Raw genomic sequence first — 16,022 nt, 5'->3', positions numbered from 1 at the left:
CACGACCTCCGCCTGGCATGGCAGGAACCACATTCCAACAAATGCGTACACGAGCGCCATCTCCCCCACGGCCGCGCCAGTCCTTGCCACTGCAACAAAGCGCATGCTTATCTCATGACATCCCTCTCACAACACTGTCTCATGACATCTCTCTCACAACACACGATCACGCACTCAATGACATGCACAGGTCTGGTGCTGATGGACCAGACGCTCATCGCGGGAGTGGGCAACATCTACCGGGCAGAGATCCTGTACAAGGCACGTGTGCATCCAGAGCTGCCCGCGGCCTCCGTCAGCCGCGAGCAGTTCGACCGCATCTGGTGGGTGATGAAGCAGGGCAGGGGAGGGAGAAGGGGAGGAGGAGGGAGCAAGGGGAGGGGGAGGGGGGAAGTGGAGGGGAGGGGAAGGCGGAAACGGAGGCGGCGGGAGCCGCCCAGCCACGCCTTGAGCTGCGCACATGCGTGGCGCAGCACCTTGCGCCCCCTGCGAAGCGAAATTATCATATTACATGGAGAACACGTAAAGGCGTCCTGGAACGCTTTGAAGGAAAGAAAGGCGAAGGCGGGTGTCGGCTGTGACTTCCGCCGTTCTGGAAAGTGTACGAGTTCCTGGGACGGGGAGTACCAGTACCCAGCCCCGCCCGGCCCCACGCCAAACCCGCCCGCGTTGAACCTCCTTCTTGATGAAATGCATCCCACCCCTATCCCCGAAAGCGCCACCCTGAGCCATGTCGCTCCCCATTTCCGCGGGAGCACCCATGGCAAAGGGGCCCACAAGCAAATTACATATCCATTGCGGACATACCTTTGCAACATTAGGTAAACATTAGCAGAAAACATTAGCCACACGCGTTGACGATTCCTCACAGCTCCGAGAGACCAACCTGAATCTCGAGAATGGTCGACATTGCCGCTGTCGATGAGACATTCAAGCGTCTGCAAAGCCACAAGGGCGTACTAGGGATCATTGTCATCAACGCGGAGGGAATTGCTATCCGCACGACCTTTGACAACGACCTGACCGTCCAGTACGCGGCCCTGGTCTCGCACTTCACCGTCAAGGCGCGCTCAGCTGTGCGGAAACTGGATGGGGATAACGACCTCAAGTTCCTGCGGATACGCTCCAAGAAGCACGAAATTATGATTGCGCCAGAGTTTGAGAGGTCGCATGAATACTATCTGGTCGTGGTGCAAGACCCCTCACGAGAGGCGTGAGATGGCATAGGCGGGTGCGGAGGCGCTAGCGGCGATTCAGCTTGCGTGGCATGCGCCTGGCCACAAGGGGCCGCTTGATAACGCGGCATGTATTCCATTCTGTTAGTTAGGACTATTGCCGGCCGGGGAGCGGGCGGCGTCGCGAAGGGGGGAGTTATAGGTGCAAGGAGTTAGCTGCCTTGCACAAGGTGCGTGGGGAGAAGCCCCCAGGCTGGCCGTGGTTGGACCTTGGGGCCTGGGACTGCTGGACGTGTGAAGCAGCTGCAGGTTGCTGCAGCTGCACCGCTTATGTACATAACAGATGCAGATGATGGAGAGGAGAAGGTGGCTTGCAGACAAATGCAAGGACACAAAGCTTGTCTGTGGGCGTGGCATGTCACACGGGGCTTCCGTCGCTCAGACCCCTGTAAACGTAACGGTGACGGGGCTCGTCATTTTCTTGAATCAAACAGCATGGGCGTAAGGGGCTCTGCTACTAAACAGGGTGGTCTGAGGCCCTTCTTTGCGGTGGTGCCCACTCGCCCACACAACGTGGGCGATGGTCCCGATGCAAGTGGGTCATCCCCGGCAGCTGGGGTGTAGCTAACTCGGCAGTGCCGCGCGGGGTTCCTGGGTAAACAAGGCGCTGGCAGTCGCCAGCTGTCGTGTACCAGCACCCGTACGCCCACACCGCTTCAAACCTTCAGCCTCATAGCACAGCCAAGACTGAGGCGACTGAGAATGAGAGACGCTTTGCTCAGTCTTGCTGGCGACCACGCAACGCACGTGAACATTCCTAGGAGGTCATACACGTCCCAATCCACGGTCACAGATCTCAAGCACCATTCGTACAGCCCCAGATCATAGCTAGACTACAGGCCACGACCCACGCACGCACCAGCGCTGCCACGCGAACACGTGCCATGCGGCGGCTTGGCGCATCCGCTAGCTAGTTTGGCGCATCCACCCAACCCGTCCTGCGGCATGCTTCATATCGCTCCCCCCCGGAGGCGTCTAGCCCGACATACCGGTATACATCGCACCAACCTGCTCCCCGCAATACGGCCCCTGGTACTCCAGCGCCCGCGCACAAGTCACTGTCCGCCCCTCAGCCGTGAGGCCCCACCCCCACGCACACACGCACACACGCACACGCACACGCGCACACACACACACACACACACACACACACACACACACACACACGCGTCGCTACTAGGGCCCTCGTCGCGCCGCGCGCCGCACATTACACCTCCTCGTCCCCCTGCCGAGAAGCCCATTACTAGCCACATCTCAACCAGCAATCACGTGTCCACCCACCCGCCGCAGGTACCACTGCGTGGACCTGCTGCAGCGCGGCTTCGTGGCGGGCTCCATCATCACCGTGGACCCGGCCGATGCACGGGAGCTGGGCAAGCCCTGGACTCGCAGGTGCGCGGCTGGGCTCGGCTGGGCTGGGCTGGGCTGGGCTGGGCGAGTGGGCGGGCTGGGCTGGGCTGGGCGAGTGGGCGGGCTGGGCTGGGCAGCGGGAGGGTGGCTTAGGTGGGGCGAGGGTTGGGGGCGGCGGTGATGGTGAGCAACCGGAGCAGAGGGTGTTTGGCATGAAACGTGAAAGCTTAAGGCTGTGATACGTATGGCGAGCACACAATCTCATAGCACATGACGTTTGCATGCACGCTTGTGTGTGTGTGTATTTGTGTGTGTCTCCAGGTACATCTATAACCAGAAGAGCTGCGGCCGCTGCAAGGTGCGCGGGAGCAATGTCTGTGCGTGTCCGGTCGGGCGCTTCTGCAACAACAGTCTGCCTGCCGCAGACCCACCCACCATGTTCCCGCCTGCACACAAACCCACACATGCCTCCACCCTTTGCTGCACCGGTTGCAGGGCCCGGTGCGCACGTGGGACATGGCCGGCCGTACGGTGTACTGCTGCGAGACCTGCCAGCCGCTCAACCCCAACAGGGCCGCCGGCAAGGCCGCTGGCGGCGGCGGCAGCGCCAAGAAGGGTCGTGTTGCCGGTAACGGCAACGGTAACGGTAACGGTAACGGCAACGGCAACGGCAGGGTCATTGGGGAGCCGGAGAGCGACCAGGAGCGGGGGCAGGAGGAAGCCCAGGAGGACAGCGAGGAGGAGAGCGAGGCGGCGGTGCAGATCGCGCCGGCGCGGCGGGCGGCCATGGCAGCGGGCCACAGCGGCCGTGTGTTCGTGAGCCACTGCGCCCCCGACGACCCCGCTGACGTGGAGCCGGCCAAGGTGCGTGGGTGTGAGTTTGCGTGTGTATGTGTGCGTTTGCATTTGTGCGTTTGCATGCGCACGCCTGCTGTGTCAAGTCGGAGACGAGGAAGACAAGCAAGCTCAAAGTTGTTGCATTGAGCTTGCATGGGACAGACCTCAGGCTACATGCCTACCTGACTGCACGCCCGCCTGCTGCCATGCGCCCATCCATCTATCCGCCCATGCGCCCCACGGCCCACGCGCGCAGTTGACCGTGAAGCTGCTCAAGGAGCGGCTGACGGCCCTGAACCTGGACACACGCGGCGCAAAGCCGCAGCTGGTGGCACGGCTGGAGGCCGCATTGCGCTGGCAGCAGCCGGGGCACGCCCACGACCCCACCGCCCAGCAGGCCGCCAACACGGAGGCGGCGGCGGCGGAGGAGGATGTGAAGGAGGAGCAGGCGGCGGCGGATGCGGCGCCAGCAACGCCGCCGCAGAGCAAGCGCGCGCGTGGCGAGGGCGCCGCGACCGCCGCCGCGGCCGCGCCCCCGGGAGATGAGGCTGGCAAGGCTGGCGGCTTCGAGGAGGTGCAGGCCGAGGCTGTCCAGAAGGCGGGCGCTGATGGCGACAGCGACAGCGACAGCGCCGTCACTCTGGACCGGGCGGAACAGGCGCTCACTGACAGCATGGCACCGCCGCCGGCTGTGGGGGTGGCGGCGGTGGTGGCGGCGGCGGCGGCTGGTGAGGTTTTGGGGTTGCGTGTTTGTGCGCGAGAATCACCGGTTGCCTGCGCTGTTTTGCATCTGCATCTAGTCTGTGTGTCGCTCCTGCCTCACCTGCTTGTTCCTTCTGTCCCTCCTGTGGTCCTTGTAGGTGACGGCGTCGCCGCCGCCGCCGAGCCCAAGTCCGACCTCGCCGCCACCCTGCGCCGCCACAGCGTGGCTCAGCTCCGCCTGGATCTGCAGCGCCGCCGACTGCCCTCCAGCGGCGTCAAGGCCGTCCTCGTCGAGCGCCTGGCGGCTGCGATGGCCGCTGACGGCGCCGCCGCGGCCGCGGCGGCCGCCGCGATGCAACTGCCAGAGTCTCCGGTAGCGGTGGCAGCGGTGGCGGTGGCGGCTGACTCGCCAGCGCTTCGCACGCCGGTGGCGCAGACGACGGCGCCGGCGGCACCCATGGGTCCGCGCAAGGGCCCGCGGCCAGCAGAGCCACAGAGCGTGGAGACGCCCACCATCGCCGCCGCTGGCGTTGGCGGCGCCGCCGCTGGCCTCAGCTTCGCGGCCGCCGCCACGACGCCGCCGACGGTGGAGGGGCCGGCTGCTGCACCGGCTGCGAGCACGGCTGGCGGCGCCGCCGCCGCTGCGCGGGCTGGTGCTGGGGGCAAGTACGACATCACCCCTGGTATCCAGGGTCTGCGGATGACGTCGGCCAAGGTGGGAAGCGAGGAAGTGGGAGGTGGGAGGAACGAGAGTAGCCAACCACAAGGACGGATAACAGCAGTGCCTGCTGCACTGTAGCCCCGCACCACTCAGGGCCGCACGCTACCCAAATCTTATCTCCAAATATGCCTTGCCATCTTGCACTTTCTTGCTCTTCTTGTGTTACTGTAGGACGCGGCTCTGGAGAAGCTGCTGGCTGGAGAGAACCGGGCGGTGGAGCACGTGGCGCTGGAGGACGACGAGGTCAGCGCGTGGAGGGGTGTGTTAGATAGAGGGCTGAGGGTGTTAAGAGGGCTGCGTGTGTTATAGGGTTGAGGGTGTGTTACGAGGGCTGGATGTTTTAGAGGATTCGGTGTGCGACTTAACAACAGGAGGGCATTTCGCTCTATGGCACTGAGCCCCCAACCAACGTGCATTCACACGCACGCCTACACGCACGCTGCACCATCTCTTCGTCCCAGCGCATCTACACGGCTCCGGTGCTTATGCGCAATCAGTGCTGCAAGGGATCCCTGCTGATGCACGCATGCGCTGGCACTGGGCCGACCCTTTTTTCCTGTCCTCTCTGAGTCACACGCTCACGTAGCGCGCGCACACACTCTATTTGCGCTTTATTTTCCTGGTGCTCCTTGAAACACACGCACACACATACACACTCACACACCCGCTCATCCACACGCCCACACACACGCCCACACACATACAGGTGGTGGACCTGCTGTCTGCCTACCCAGTGCCCTCCACCCGCAAGCGGGCTCGGGCGCTGCAGGAGCTGGAGGAGCAGCACCAGCAGTAGGCGTAGTCTTCTTCTGTGAAGGAAGCAGGACGGCAGCGGCGTGAAGAGCGACGGTCGTGACGGCCATACGAAGGAAGCGATCGCCTCAAGCTGGTGGCATCATGCCACTACCACTTGCAGTCACATGTGTATATGCGTGTATTTGAAAGGGCACAGTTGCAGTCGCGTGTGTATGTATGTTGAAGGGTATAAGGGGCAGGTATGTGTGTGCGCGGCGCAGGGGCGGCATTCTGTCGTATGCGGCGTGCGGGACCGGGAGGCCGCTTTCGTACATGGAAACTTGCAGCCGTGCTGGGGTGGTTTGGTGTGCGGTGCTATTCGTTTCCTTGCGTGTTTGGCATTGGCAGTATAGTAGGCAAGGGGTGATATCGGATAGCACGTGCATGCGGCGGTGTGTTCATGTCACAAGACGGTACCAAACGGGCGCCAAGTCCGTCGTGCGGGTGTGGGGCGGACGTTATAACCACATTCGGCAATGTGATATACATATCGGCAGGCGGGCGAGAGCAGGATGGGTGGCAGGATGGGCAGCAGGATGAACTCATTGCTTACGGCAGAACGTTTGAAAGCGAGATTGGAGGACGGCGAAACAACAAGCGCGCGGGAAGGGGGCGGGGGGGAGGGCCACCGTGCATTGGCCACTGGACATCCACTCACGGAATTCGGACCAGCCCCTGCTGTTGATCATGACGGAACGTGCCGGGCAAGTTGTTAACTCGCGAAAGCTGTGTGTGTGTGTGTGTGTGTGTGTGTGTGTGTGTGTGTGTGTGTGTGTGTGTGTGTGTGTGTGTGTGTGTGTGTGTGTGTGTGTGTGTGTGTGTGTGTGTGTGTGTGTGTGTATGTGTGTGTGTGTGTGTGTGTGCGCATGTGTGCATGTGTGCATGTGTATTTATGTGTGTGCATGCGCAGATGCGCTGGCTGGCACGCAAGGGAGGACGAGCCTCTGTTGCAACCTGCAGCTCCAGATAGGAATACAGGGGAGGCTGAGCCTCTGCTGGTGAACACAGAACACTGAGGACACCGGGAAGGCCTATAGGACACAGTTTCAGACCGTGCACCGGTGCCTGAGCTCCGATGCGCTCAGCGGCTCAGGTCACGCGTTCGCACAGTGATTGCCGTGATTCGTATCGAGCGCACGTGCTCCAAGATACCTGCTGAGTCATGATGTAATTGGGAGCGCAAGGGAGGATCTGGCTTGAGTCAGTGTTACATGCAAGTGATGCACGCCAATCGGATTGGCCAAGGCATGGGAATTGTTAATCGCAGTGGTCCCACCTCGCTGCACCTCAGCAGCAAGAGTGCCTGCCATACCATGTCGTTCCCTTCCGCAGCGTAACAGCGTTCACTTGCCGCCATCATTGCTCCAGCGCATCTATACGGCGCCTGATTTCAAGCAGTACGGTGCATTCATCACGCCACGCCATGTCAGCATCGTAAGCCCCCTCTACTCTCATATGTATACATGTCGCGACAAACCTCTAGTCTACAATACCACAATCACGCATACACACACACGCACACAATGCATGTTACTACTTACTTGCAGTTGCTCGTTCGGATGGATGAGTAACAGATCCCGCACTCTACTGGATGGGGCCTCAGACCGCCCTTATCACCCACAGACACACTCCCCGCGACAGCACAGGAGTCCTCAGCCGTTTTCTGTCCAGCTATGCTAGCCACTAAGCGAAATTGAAGCACCGAGCATCGCAATTTGCATCCTGCATGAAGCGAACATTCACATACACACATACGGATGCGCGTCAGCAAACTTCCAGCCAGCCAGCAACTCGTCGGTACAGTAACGCCGGCGTTCGACCAGCCGCGCACTCTTGCCCTGCCGCTGCCAATTGTATGCCATTTGTTGGGTTCTGGGAAACAGCTGCACCCTACGGGACTTTACCAACTTGCCTTACCACTGTCCCATCGCACACATACACACAAACGAAGCGAAGGCACGCGGGCGAGGGCACAGCACCAACGGCATAGCCGGACGAGATTGTAGGCCCCTGCCAAAACCTTCCATCCATCCAAGCCCGCGTCAGGGTTCATCATAGATGAAGTTCTGTCCGGCATTGCCCCCAGCCACACACACACACACATCAGCAGGTATGCGAGGTAACTTCAGGTAACATCCGTAAACCGTCGCTTTGCTGCATCGCATACACTGTCTTTGCGCAACGTTTTCCTTGTGCTCTTTAACACACACATCAGCGAGTCACACTGCATCCTCCGTCATCACTTGCTCCAGCCTGTCACGTGGGCGCAAAACGGAAGCAAAACCTGCGCTCATCCTCACCATGCGTGCTGGTGCCTCTCGAGCACATGCTGCGCGCCAGAAGCGTACGTGCACAAGCACGAACGGTGCCGTACACACATGCCCCGCCACGCCTAGCCAGCGGTCAGTGGGTCCGTCCGAGCGCGTGCCACCATCCCTTCTCTGCCCTTTCGGACCGACATCTTGCCCGCCTACGCCTTCAGAAGGCAACAAAATCACATCATGGCCGTCACAGGTGCTCCCCTCACTCGCAAGCGTGGACTGACAACCCAAGACTGTCCTTCGCGTCCAGCACTGACCCATAAATTTCGCAACCCCGGCCCGCAAAAGCTTCCCCAACACAGATGTCGCCACGCAAACCTCAAGGCCATGTGGTCGCGACCAGGCCAGCCTAAGAAGTGTACGCAAACACGCGAGGCCTGAATCACCGTCATGCTCTATCCTCCGCCTTGCATGGACTGCCCCACCAATGGCTACTGGATACATGCCGCATGCAGATCGCAAATCGCTCTCAGGTCATCTGAAGAAATCTTGCAGAGCTAGTTGCGGGAGGAGTTGGCGTGGCAACCACCACAGCGCAACACACGCCCCGTAGCAACGGCTAGTTTTGATACCCCGTGCGACAGCGCGATGGGTGCATGCAAAGCCGCAACTGCAAAGCCGCAACGCATGTTACCCGAAGCGCGCGCCAGCCTACACCTCCTGGCCACGTGCTTCTGGCGGCTTCCACAGTCCGCCCCTGTACCGCAGATGACGTCACCATGTATGCGTGGGTGTGCGTGTGTTATCTGCGTCCTAGCAAGCCTAGATCAGGCCACCACGTGGCCCAACCTGACGTCCACAATTCCAGCACCATCCTTCCATTCCTTGCCCGTTACGTTCCTTGTGCCATCGTCCTTGGATGGCATGCATTGTGAGTTCCGCGGTCTTCCCGACCACACACGGGTTGCCGCTGTCATTCATGTGCGCATCCGGCCACGTTTCGCCGCCCTCCCGCCCGCCCCCAAAACACAGCCGTACTTACGTTCTACACGCTCTCACCAAGCCCGCGCCGTTACTCCTTGTGACTAAAGATACAAGGCAACCTTACGCATACGTGCTCCTCCATGCAGGCGGCACGTCCGCAATGCGGCCCTCATCTGCCCACTTGAACATGCGCTGCATGCGCGGCTTGAAGAAAGTGGTGAGGCGGCTGACGGCTTGTAGGAAGGGCGCGGTGCGGTTGGTGACTGGCTCCGAGTCGTCGACGGCCTTGATCTCGTTCGCCTTCTTGGCGCATTTCCAGTGCTGCATGTGGAGTTTGGGGAGGAGCAAGGGAGAGGGGTGGCACGTGTCAGTGGAGCGCACAAGGTGAAAGAGCTATCCAGTCCCCCAAGGTCGCACGGAACCCCACACGTCTCGCCGCTTGGAGCAGTCTGGTACGTTACAGTTTAGGCACCCCTCTTCGGAACGCAAAGCCACTCCGGCCCCACTCCGGCCCCGCTCCCATTCCGAAATGGTAGCACTCACGTAGCAGGCTCGCGAATTGAAGACCATGGACAGGCGATTGGGGTCGTAGTTGAATTCCGGCGCGCCCAGAAACGACTCGGTCTTGCGGATGGCGGACAGCGGGTTCTCAGCGAGCTCGTTAGTGTACAGGACCAGGACCTGTAACGAATGGGTTCAACAGGAGTTTAGCAACCAATTCACATTGATTCAAGTAATGGCGTCACAGCACAACCTCGACCGCAATCCCCGTACGGTAAGAAAGGGGCATTTCAAATCAAAACCGTCCACAGCCTAGTACACGCACCGGGCCTTGACACTCCCGCACGTGCTCACATTGCCCGTCACAGACACACGCCGACACACACACACACACACACACACACACACACACACACACACACGGCTTCCGCATTACGAACACACACACACACACACACGCTCGGTAAAATGGTAGGTATCGGTAAGTAACTCCGTCGCGTCATTGGGCGGGCTTTCGTTTCGTTTTTTAACACACACACACACACACACACACACACACACACGCAGGCACGCGCCCGGCACGCACCTGGCCGGGCGGGAAGTGCGCAAGGTAGTTCTCCAGGAAGACGTCGTAGGCGGACCAGCCAATGATATCTGCAGCAGCGGGAGCAGCAGGAGCAGTGGGAGCAGGACACGGAGCCGGGTTAGGAAAGAAAGAAACGACCTGGAGCCAAGCAACTGGGACCCGGCAGGAAAGCGGCAGCAGCCGGTTGCGCAGCGCTATCAGCCTACATGACCCACCGATGGGGCCACAGAGGCGCACACCCCACCTGTGCGACGTGCCCCGTGACCATGGCCGCCTCCCTCGCACCGCGGCCCTTCATGCCTCTCTTCCGCATCGCCCCCTCCTCCCCCTTGTTCTGGTCTGGTGAAAACGACCCCCGCCCCCGTCCTCCCGGTCCCTCCCCGCTCCGCTCGTGTTAGCTTGGTTTGGTTTAGTTTGGGCTGGGATTTACAACCCCCCCGGCCGCCGGCACCCACTTCTCCGCGCGAAGCACTGAGCCTCCATCCACTGGCCGAGGCTCATGCCGCCGCCCCAGCCCACCGGCACCGCACTGTTGGACAGCTGGTTCTTGAAGGCACTCGCGCGCTCCACACACGCGTCCATCTCGTCAACCTCCTGGTCCACGAACGTTGCGAACGTGTGGTTCTTGACCTGTCCGGATGACGGGAAGATCGGGTACCAGTGCGATAAGGCGTAGACGCGGCGGCGGCATGTGCTGACGAGCGAGAGAGGAGGCGCCTGACCATGAGCCGCCGGCACCCGCCACAGCCCCCCATGGACCCTGTAATCTGTAGTACGGTATCCAGGCAGGCTCCAGGCCTCACGCCCGACCGACCTCACGACCTCGAGCACACTGCACCCCACAAGGCCGCACCCGCGCCCGCTGAAGGTTGGAGCCATTTGTGGGGCTCCGGCGCAACCGCCCCCGAAATACGGTACCTTCCATCGGAGAACAAGCTACCACATCGGGAACGGCGCACACACAACCCTGCCCCATACCCCGCACCTCCTCTAAACCCCGACCGCGCCGCAGCACTCCCGCGCGCGACGCACCTCTTTATGCAGCGGAAAGCGCTCATTGCGCTTCTGTTCCAAGAAGCGGCTCAGAGCTCGCTGCACCGGGTCACGCAGCACGACGATGATCTGCACGGCATAACACAATCGTCATAATGCGTGATAGTGGTGATGCCGAGTCACACACGTCAGATGATGTTAACACCGCCCAACAGGAACCGGCGTTGCCTGCTTGGCGACCCGGTATCCGCCTGCTCCGGCTGGCTGGTTGGGTGCTCGCTGTGATTGTGTGGCGGGGCGGGTCTGACGAGGCAAGTGTGACCCCTGGTGTTTTGCCCGCTGCCCGGCTATCTGGCGCTGCCCAGCCCACCGCCTGACGCCCACCCGCCTCCCCAGGCCCCGTCGCTGTCTGGAGCAGCACCCCACACACAACGCCCACATCACTCTGTCGCCCCAGCCGCCGCACCGCCTGTCTGACTCGCTGCTGCGTCCTGGCTGTCTCGGCCTTTGCTGAGTACCTAGCCTAGATTGCCGCCTGCCTGGTTGGCTGGCTGGGCGCTTGGGCACCTACCGTATGTGGCCGCAGGTTTGCCACATGCGTGCCCGCGACCTGCGAGTCTACTACTGGTTCTTTGGGACCCGGCCGCGGGGAACCTCATCACCACAACCACGCACCTTCATCTTGGGGTTGAGCATTTTCAATGTGAGAGGACAACACAAACAACTGCGGCAGGGGGAAACACGGTTGCAGACAACAGAGTTTAATGACGACTTGATGCCTCGTAGGCACAACTGGCGCCAACAAACGCAAAGCTTGTGTCAAACTTGGCGAAAGCCACAGAAATGGTTTCCGGGAACTGCGCCGTGCAGTACCACGCTATGTGCGGTTTTCGTACTGGGGCTAAACCAACTTCACCCCCGCAGCTTCGACAGCCCTGAGCCTCTCCGTGTGCTGGTGCGCGGGCAAGCGGGCTCAACCCAGTTAACCAAACGCTCCAGCCAGAGCCCTGTGTGTGCGTGTTATTAATGGCCCGCGGCCTCTGCCCCAGGCGTCCCCAGCAGGAAACAGCCGCTCCCCCAGCAGCCTCAGCCGCAGCCACAGCGCACCTGAAGTACGTTGTGGACCAGTCGCCCATTAACACGTCCGTCCGATTGAACTTTTCCCGCTGAATGGCTACTTGGAGGAGGTACGACTCAATGTGGTTGTCACATAACGTGGTCTTCGGCAAGTCCACGTTCCAGAAGAAAAGCTCTTTGCTAGGGCCCGCCCACCGGATGACCGGATTCTGAATGAGCTGTGAGGAGGAATGGGCATGTGCAGTACGGGGTTGGGCGAGTTCAGACTGTGTGAGGCAGGGGGGGTGCGTTAATGTGCCCGGGTTAGCAGCACACGGCAGCACGCCGTGCAGAGAAGCAAGGGAGTGGAAATGGGTCGGCTGTGCGACCGTGCGCGGCCTGCACAGCGGCAGACAGCTTCACTACGGTTGCCACTGCCTTCTGAAGGCACACGCAGGGGGAAGAGCTGTGCAAGCAGAGGAGAATAGGCGGCGCGGGGTCGGGAGGCTGCGAGTGCGAGGCGTGCGCAAGCCGCGTCCAACCGCGTTCACGGACCGCCCCACTTGTCTGACATACAGTACACTTCTCAACCCCCCCCCCAGAGGCCGCTGCCCAACGCAACACGGGCGCTCAATATCCCGTATGTCCGAAGTAATCAAGGAATGCATCTTAACCAGCGTCGCAAAGTACACGCGTCGGAACTCCCGAAAGCGCCGTGCTTTGCCTGAACTAATGACAGCCACTAGCATGGATATGCAGCTTCAAATTTGCCTTTGACAAACAATTGACAAACAGCCATGGCTCGTGAAACACATGGCAAACACACTGTCGAGTGGTCCTAGAACAAGGCGACGCCGCGCGCACAATCTAACCTGGTTCCATAGTGTGGACGTTCCGCACTGCGAAGAAGAAGAGAATGGCAACAGGTATAAGTCGACCGGCGTGAAAATGGAGAGGTCGCGAATCCGCCCTCCTAGCTGAATTCCTTGATTACCTTTTGCTGGCCTATTACAGAGTAGTGCGGGGGGCTGTACAGCTCCTCCATCGGCAGAGTCGTGTTTGTTTTGAGGCGCTCTTCCTTCAAGCCCAGGATAGCGAGGCCCGTAGGTAGTGTACATACCAGCAGCGCAGACGCTATCAATATACTTAAGCACGGCATTCCTATAGCAGGGGGTAAATAAGCAAGGTTTGTGACCCGCCTGTTCGACTCGGCGCTCGCACTGCTCGCGCGTTTCGTTATGATATGACGTAGTGACACGCTCAAGTCTATGCCTATACGGAGAACTAATGGAAAGACGGTTGGAACACTGCGCAACAAGCCCGGGTTGGAATGTTCCACGACGACGGCCCCATTCCGCCGCTCTTGCCGTCAGGCACGCACTTTGGATACTCAGCACAACGACAAAAATCAGCACATCAGCTCATTTAGAACTCTGGAAGACGGCTTGGGGCGCTGACATTGGGGCTTCCGAACAGTTAGGTTTCTGGTGTCGTGGACATGCTAAGATTGAAGAAACTGCGTGGATAATACAGCAGTAGCTAACAAGTCCATTGAGAATAAGCCAGCTCTGAATGGGATGGCATCAACCGTTTCCCGCGCAGCGCCTGCCCGGCAAGCTATTAGCGAGCGCGTATCGAACGCCTCTAGTCTCGTATTGCAAGCCTTCCTTAAGCCAGTACAACGCAAACCAGTACTACCTTTCGGTTAAGTTCTGTCACCGCGGCTTCAGAGCACTGCGGCCAGCAGGCGGGCGTTTCCGAGGCAGAGACACCGGCGGTGCTCGATCACAGCTTAGCTGCGAGCGGCGTGTCATTCAGCTGGTAGATGTAAGGACGCGGCTGCTGGCGCCGACGTGACCGCCGCCGCGACAAGTCGGCAAGGTTGCGGCTGGTTGCGTTCGCCTGCGGTGTGGCGAGCCGATTGGGGCAGGGGCCACGGCCAGCACGCCCTGTCATGTCCTATCATGTACGATATATGCATGCAACTGGGCATTGGCGTGGAGTTCCGAGGGACTGTGTGGGAGGTTGGGACGTGTCCATAAGTCCATGGGAGAAGCTACATTGCTTGCGCGCTGAACTTCGGGCAGAACTGGTGGGCTGGACGCTTGTGGACAGGGCGCTCCCACTGGTGGGGCGCCCCCCGGGAGGGCTAGCCAGAGGGGGGGGGAAGGACTCCAAGTGCCAGACTCCATGCCTCTCCATGCCCCGAAATCCCCTCGAGTGGGCGCGCGACCAACCCCCACACGGACCAAACCTTGTTGTTTAGGGGGAAAGCCCTCCATGTAATTCCAAAGTGGTTCCATTCGACACCTCTTGACGAGCGCTATCAGTGCCATCGACGGTCCTGTTCTGAGATTTATACGCGGGATTCTATCGATGGAAATCCCCTCAACCCAGCGCACCGCCTGTTCAAATCTCTGCCATGTGATTTACGGACAGAGTGCATCGGCACCCTTGCTCAGCATGAATTTGTGCGCACCAGAGCTTGGGAGCCTCGTCATGTCAGTGCGCAAGTGTTGATTGTGGGGACATGTGGCGACGTGTCCAAGCCAGGACGCGCACATTGGCCCTCCCACGCTTCGCTTGTATTTATTACGGCAGGGTGTGCATATGAGCCTCGTGGTGCTGCGTTTTACCCTTAGTTCTGCTTGTGGGGGCGTGGGGCGCGTCCCGAAATCCGCCAGGCTGGGCTCCCGAAACCCGGAGGACCCCCAGGGACAACTACCGACATCCTGATTTTGGTGCCCCAGAACTTCATCACCAGACCACCTCTGACAAATCCAAGAGTACTTGCGTAACGCTCTGACCGTGGGACCGTGGGACGATGTGGACACCTCCAACCGATTTCTGGCGGTGGTCAAAGGTGACGTGCTGTGCGCGAGCTGGGCCCTGCTGGACTGACCGGGAGTCGATGGCGGGTAGTGCCCAACACGCCTTCTGCATGTATGTACACACAAGTGCATGAGTCCATGCGAGCATGGCAGCGGGGCAGAGCTGGTGCAGACAGGTGCGTGCAGTAGCTCCTGCGCGGGCATCCTCAGAATCGAGGATGTTCGGAGCGCCATTCCGGGGACGGACCTCGCACAGGTCCCCGAAGGCAGCCCTGCGCAAATTGAATGAGCCGCGCGGAATGCATGGGTGGGTGCGGGCTTTGGATGCAGTCTACGAAGGGCACCAGGGCAGCAACGTGGCGTTCAAGGACCGGCAAGGACACGGGTGATCCGCGGGCCTCCCGGATCCCCGGGGCACACCCACGCCCACCAACTAAAGACCGTCATGACAGTAGGTTGTACGCGATACGTTCAACATTACAATTCCTGCGCAAGCAATAAGACCAGCCCTCGACCACTGACCGCAATTCTTCCGAGCGTGTTTGCCGTTTGCTAAAAGTATGCATTTTTGCGTTTAAAGTAACGATACACGATGAGGAAAGGCTGATACAATAGTGCACAGGCTCTACGAGCGCCTGGTTGCGGTTTAAGCACTGGGCAGGCGCCCCGCCTGCCCACAAATCGGCGAGGTAGCTCGGCAAGATGTCGAAACCAATATTGGTAAGGGTTTATATTGTGCTGTACTGGCTATGCGTGCGCCCGACGTCGCGCCATCTCAAAACTCTCGCGCTCGGCTGGGCCTCTGCAGGCTCGGTACGTGCCGCAGCTGCCGGATGGCTGGGTCAAGTGCCCACGCTTTGGGGATCCGCGCTTCTTTGAGGGCCTCAACATTATCCCCTGCAAAGTCCCGCTGGGGCGGCACTTCGACCAGCAGACTGGCGCCAGCGGGAGGTGGACGCTCGCAGACGCCATCCGGCAGTTCCGGGGCTACGGCATGGAGGTGAGGGCGGCGGGTGAGAGAGTGGATGGGGTAATGCTGACGGTTCACGACATGTTGGTGTGTGTGTGTGTGCGTGTGTGTGTGTGTGTGTGTGTGTGTGTGTGTGTGTGTGTGTGTGTGTGTGTGTGTGTGTGTGTGTGTGTGTGTGTGTGTGTGTGTGTGTGTGTGTA

The 16,022-nt window shown here is 60.3% G+C and overlaps 4 protein-coding genes across 5 annotated transcripts in view; 3 read left to right on the top strand and 1 right to left on the bottom strand.

The window, feature by feature from the left end:
- Window positions 1-827: 827 nt before the first annotated feature.
- CHLRE_33g759047v5 (uncharacterized protein) lies at window positions 828-1,639 on the top strand. Its single transcript, XM_043073022.1, has one exon. It carries the CDS (start codon window positions 900-902, stop codon window positions 1,215-1,217), a length of 318 nt encoding a protein of 105 aa, XP_042914056.1. The 5' UTR covers window positions 828-899; the 3' UTR covers window positions 1,218-1,639.
- A 258-nt stretch (window positions 1,640-1,897) lies between these two features.
- On the top strand, window positions 1,898-6,363 carry CHLRE_33g758997v5 (uncharacterized protein). The gene is made up of 8 exons (XM_043073021.1): window positions 1,898-1,999; window positions 2,526-2,627; window positions 2,907-2,943; window positions 3,081-3,449; window positions 3,679-4,150; window positions 4,283-4,839; window positions 5,017-5,088; window positions 5,552-6,363. Exons 1-8 carry the CDS (start codon window positions 1,938-1,940, stop codon window positions 5,639-5,641), a joined length of 1,761 nt encoding a protein of 586 aa, XP_042914055.1. The 5' UTR covers window positions 1,898-1,937; the 3' UTR covers window positions 5,642-6,363.
- A 472-nt stretch (window positions 6,364-6,835) lies between these two features.
- Window positions 6,836-11,817, bottom strand: CHLRE_33g758947v5 (uncharacterized protein). The gene is made up of 6 exons (XM_043073020.1): window positions 11,641-11,817; window positions 11,005-11,094; window positions 10,428-10,602; window positions 9,973-10,040; window positions 9,429-9,566; window positions 6,836-9,206 (listed from the first exon to the last, which is right to left on the bottom strand). The coding sequence occupies exons 1-6, from the start codon at window positions 11,659-11,661 to the stop codon at window positions 9,006-9,008; spliced, it is 693 nt and encodes a 230-aa protein (XP_042914054.1). The 5' UTR covers window positions 11,662-11,817; the 3' UTR covers window positions 6,836-9,005.
- A 3,510-nt stretch (window positions 11,818-15,327) lies between these two features.
- CHLRE_33g758897v5 (uncharacterized protein) overlaps window positions 15,328-16,022 on the top strand; it is a 12,896-nt gene continuing 12,201 nt past the window's right edge. For both annotated transcript variants that reach the window (XM_043073019.1, XM_043073018.1), the window contains exons 1-2: window positions 15,328-15,572; window positions 15,661-15,865. In XM_043073019.1, coding sequence (XP_042914052.1) covers window positions 15,555-15,572; window positions 15,661-15,865 — 223 coding nt within the window. In that variant the 5' untranslated portion in view covers window positions 15,328-15,554. The remainder of the gene's footprint in view (window positions 15,573-15,660; window positions 15,866-16,022) is intronic.

Source organism: Chlamydomonas reinhardtii (assembly GCF_000002595.2).
Source record: "Chlamydomonas reinhardtii strain CC-503 cw92 mt+ unplaced genomic scaffold scaffold_33, whole genome shotgun sequence".
Taxonomy (NCBI): domain Eukaryota; kingdom Viridiplantae; phylum Chlorophyta; class Chlorophyceae; order Chlamydomonadales; family Chlamydomonadaceae; genus Chlamydomonas; species Chlamydomonas reinhardtii.
Note: the sequence above shows the minus strand (reverse complement) of the source record. Positions and strands in the feature narration are given on the sequence as shown.